Consider the following 4,697-nt stretch of genomic DNA (forward strand, 5'->3'; position numbering starts at 1 on the left):
CAAGTACCAATCACATTTTTAATAGCCTGTCTGGCTTGTGGTATCCAATAACCGCCTAACCTTATTTCATTCAGAGTAGTGGCTAAGCCTAGGTGTTGGCCTCTCTGGTGGTATTCTTGAATGATCAATTTTGTTAGGTAATGTTCTTTTCCTCATAAAATAGGATTCTGTATTTCATATGGATGATATTCAGAGTTTCCTATTCTTCCTTTTGATCTTATGATGCCTTTGGGGTCCAGAAAGAGATTCAAGTTCTTGACTAGTTTCGGCATGCTCTTTCCTCCAGGGTCTCGCAAGAAGTATAACTCTCTTGAAAGGGATTGTTTTTGCATAGTTTTGATCAGGTAGGCTTTTGCCTGTAACTCGGGATCCATCTCCCTCTTTCTTAACCTGTTGACGAATTTAAATACCAGTGAAGTCACACTGATCAACTTACTCAAACTAGAAAATTTTTCCAGTTTGATTTCTGATATAGCCACCTCATTCTCTGCGGCATAATTTACTGGCGCACTAATCCGTTCCATTTGAGCCTTAGAAAGGCAACCCAATTCACGATGGCACCAGGAGGATTCTTCTTGCTTTATCCATTTAGGTCTCTAATACCAAAGAGAAAGTTTTTCCTTAAATTTTCTGATGGTCAAACCTCTGGTGATGTAATCCGCTGGGTTTTCAATTGTCGATGCATACTTAAAGTTGACTTTTATGTTGAAATCACATTTGATTTTCTCTGTCATTTGAGCTATGTCCTGTAATCTATGTTGTACAAACACGTTTTTCGTTTGGATGAAATCGGACAGAATCCAGGACAGAACCACCAGAGCATCCATGATTACATAGACATCCTTAATAGTAATGTCCTTTAGTGACTCCTTTATAAAAGGGAGGCACTTCACGGCTAAAAATACCGCTAGAGGTTCTAACGTCGGGAGGGATTTTCCCTGCAGAGGAGACATTTTTGCCTTTGCAAAGACCAAGGATGAGTTCCCATCCTGTACAGTGTACACCGCAAACCCATATGCGGCTTTAGATGCGTCACAAAAGAAAAATAATTTGGTATCCTTTCCTTCATCTAAAGCTCTCCTTGGAAATGATACAGTGTTTAACGCGGACAGATCCTTTGCCAGCATTCTCCAAACTGAACTCATACTTTGAGGAACCACATCATCCCAATTTAATTTTTGTTTCCATATTTCTCTCATCAAGAGACGACCTCGCACTGTCACAGGTAGATAAAGAGACAAAGGATCAAATACCTTAGAAGTCTCAGACAATATTTTCCTCTTAGTAGACGCCTCCACGTCGCATGATGGTGGGCAAACACTTATTGAATCTTGGACAGGGTCATATTGATATCCCAACACTTTTTCCCAACCAGAGTCGAATCCTGACAATGTTCCATCTGCCTCCATTTTCTTTTGGAGTGTTACACAGTTGGAATTGCAAGATTGCAAATCAAAATTTCCTTTCTGTAAACGTTCTCTCACAGTAGTATACAAGGCAGATAGGTTTTCTGTATTATTCGCAGTTTTCACCAAGTTATCCATATAAAAATTGGATTTCAATGTTTCTGAACAGTCATCCAAAGGGAACTTATCCGCATGAAACTTTAATACATAATTTAAAATAAAGGGGCTTACATTGAAGCCAAATATAATGGTTTTGTACCAGTAGCAATGCAAGTTTTCACCTTTCTTTAGAAAAAACCAAAATCGATTACGATCACCTTCAGATGCCAGCCGAATCATCAGAAATGCTTTCCTAATGTCAGCTAGCAATACGTATCGGTTTGTTCTGAATCGGATCATCAATTTTATCATGTCTGTCATCAGGTTTACTCCAGGATATGCTGCTTCGTTCAATGATACTGAGTCCTTATTCTTATATGAACAATTAAACACTGGTCTCACTTTGGTAGTAGTCTGGTCAGTTAGTTTTAACACTGGCCTATGAGGTATCCATATATAATCTTTAAATTGTTCAGGTGGCACAATTATCTCTTCGATAATGCCCTCATCTTCTTGTTGTTGAAAAACTTGCAGATAGTGATTATACAAGTTTTTCTTCTCCAGATCTTTGGTAACCCTTTCTAGAACTCGAATAGCAGCATTGTGATTCGAAGGTACTGATTTTATTTTATCGTCATACCACTGAAGTTGCACATGATAAAGACCATCTTTAAATGTGATGGAATCTCGGAATTGCTTAACTTTCTCTTCATCAAAGGTGGAGAATTTCTCGTCAGTGGGTAATCCAATGGATTCAAGGTTGAACATGTTCTCCAACCCTCGCTGGACATTACTTTCTTCGAACCAATTTTTTAAAGGGTCTGGGTAGGATTCCTTTGGGTGAATCACATAATTGATTCTGGCAGGTGGAAGTTCAGGAGTTCTAGCCAACACTTCTGCATAATTAATCTGTGTTCTTTTGTGGGTTTTAATCTGGTGTTTATAGAGAAAAGAACACCTGTTTCCAAAGGGGATTAATCCTTTTTGTGTCTCGAATGCCACTCCATACATGCAAGGGATTACCTTTAAAGGTTCCAGGTACTGGATTGCGTCGAGTCCTAGTAACCCATCTATTATAATCAAATCCCTCTTGGCATCAAACTTTGCAGCCAGCCTGCGATTTTTTAAATTCCCAAGAATCTGAGTAAGTCCTTCAAGGCGATAGGATAAGTTCAACTGGGTTGCTAGAATTGGGAGAGTATGAGTTCTCCCAGTAACCAAATTTAATCCCACAGAGATTTCCTTAAAATTTTTAGGACTAGTGCCTAAAAAGGTTTTTACCTCCATTCTTTTATCCTTGGCTAAGGAGAGGCAATTCAGCTTTTTTAAAATTAAAGTGTCAAAATAAGTCCGTTGACTGCCAGTGTCCAACAGGCAGTTCACCTTCACCTTTTTTTCGCCTCTTTTCACTATTATGCCAATTATGGGTGACAGGAAAGCATCATTATAACCCTTTGTATGCAGGCAAGTATCAACCTGCATACTTCTCGTAATGGTTGAGCACATAGCAGTTATGTGTCCCTTCAAGTTGCAATGATGACAACAAATTTTTCTTGATGTTTTTAATGGACACATATTCCCCAAGTGAGACCTCTTTAGGCACCGAAAACAGAGACGCAACTCTCTACACCTTGTTATCCTTGCTTCATGAGTAGAATAGCTGTCACAATCTTCGGACAAATGTTTATTTGTTTTGCAAAATTCACATTTTGCCTCGGATATTAACTTAGTATTAAAGGTTTTGAGAGACGAGGTTTCAATTGTCTGCTCTGGCTTAAACTTAGGTTGGAGTCGAGTTTTGGCCATTAGTATCTTGGTCGGCTTTCTGGCAACCAGCATCCGTTTTACTATATTTAGGGTTTCCTTCAACAGTGTAGACAATGTTGGGTATGAACTCCCGGAAATTCGTAACAGTTCTTCCCTTATTTCAGGAGGGAATTTCGTAAATAACACTTGTGATATTATTATCGCTCCAGCTGACTTATCGTCATATAAGTCACAATTATAAGAGGCCCTTAGTTCCCACATATCTGCCTGGGTCTTGATCATAAAATTTTTTAATCCTTCCAGGTTTTTGGGATTGTCCAACTGAAAATCTAATATTTCCTGAATTATTTCCCCTCTTATCTCCTCCTCGTCCAAATACTGGTCCTTCAGTAGCTTCAGGGCCACCAAGTAACTTTCGTCAGAGGGTGAAAGATGATTTATAAGTTGGAGTGCTCTGCCTTCCAAGGAACATCTCAAAAAATAGAGTTTTTCAGTGTAAGACGTAATGGACTTGGCACAATTTTCAAATTTTGTCAAAAAGTCCTTGAAGCTCCTCTTGTTGGTCTCCAAGTCCTTCTCATCAAAGCGTGGTCCCTTCAATTTTAATTTGAATGGCTCCACTGAAAATGAAGAATGGGCTTTTGGTTCGAAGCGTGATAATCTTTCAGTGTTTGGAGTAACCGGGTTCTCCTGACTTGGAGTAGAGTCAATATCTCCTTCCATTGAAGTGGCTGCTGGGTTCTCACTCTGGTCAGCTTTGTGCAGAAAAATTAAACGTTGCCTGGCTTCATATTTGAAGTGGAAGGAAGCTAGACTTAAGCTTGCCAAAGCTTTTGCTTCTCCTGTTGCAGCAAAGTGTTCCTCCATGCCAAAGGAGACTCCTTCCAGCTCTTCTAATCAGTCCTCTATTTCACGTTTAAATAGAGAAACCACTTCTTCAGAACTCTTCTCCTCCTTTTCTAACCCTTCCAGGGTAGTCTGTATTTTTCGTTGAAGAAGTTTCTGTTTCAGCTTCAGTTCCTCCATCGAGACTGAATCCTCCATGTTGTTAATTCCGACTTATCTCGAGAATAATTAAATTCTAAAGTTGGTTGAAATTCGCAGCCGGAATTTTTCGTTGCAATTGCAATGTGTCGATATTTCCTACCGACGAGTGGGGGGAGGGGAAGAAAAGACGTTTAGCTTGCAACGAAAAATTACCTAAACGTATTCTTGTAAATATAACGCGCTGTTAACAGTTGTCGTACCGGTCTGATAGATCTCCAACAACGACAAGAACAAACTACAACAACAACAAGCCTACAAAGGGGACTCTTTTTATAGTCTCAATCTCTCGTTCAGCGAGATTGAAACGAGACTGGAATGTCTATTTAAGCTATAAGGAATAGACATCCTATTTTCTTCATTAACAAAAAAAAAAAAACG

General features: G+C 39.3%; 1 protein-coding gene across 1 annotated transcript; it reads right to left on the bottom strand.

Annotated features, from left to right (window-relative positions):
* Positions 1-596: 596 nt before the first annotated feature.
* LOC145261009 (uncharacterized) lies at positions 597-4,139 on the bottom strand. The gene has a single exon (XM_080119136.1). It carries the CDS (start codon positions 4,137-4,139, stop codon positions 597-599), a length of 3,543 nt encoding a protein of 1,180 aa, XP_079975262.1.
* Positions 4,140-4,697: the final 558 nt, after the last annotated feature.

This window comes from Euprymna scolopes, chromosome 37, assembly GCF_053919585.1.
Source record: "Euprymna scolopes isolate OS-2025 chromosome 37, ASM5391958v1, whole genome shotgun sequence".
NCBI classification, from domain to species: domain Eukaryota; kingdom Metazoa; phylum Mollusca; class Cephalopoda; order Sepiida; family Sepiolidae; genus Euprymna; species Euprymna scolopes.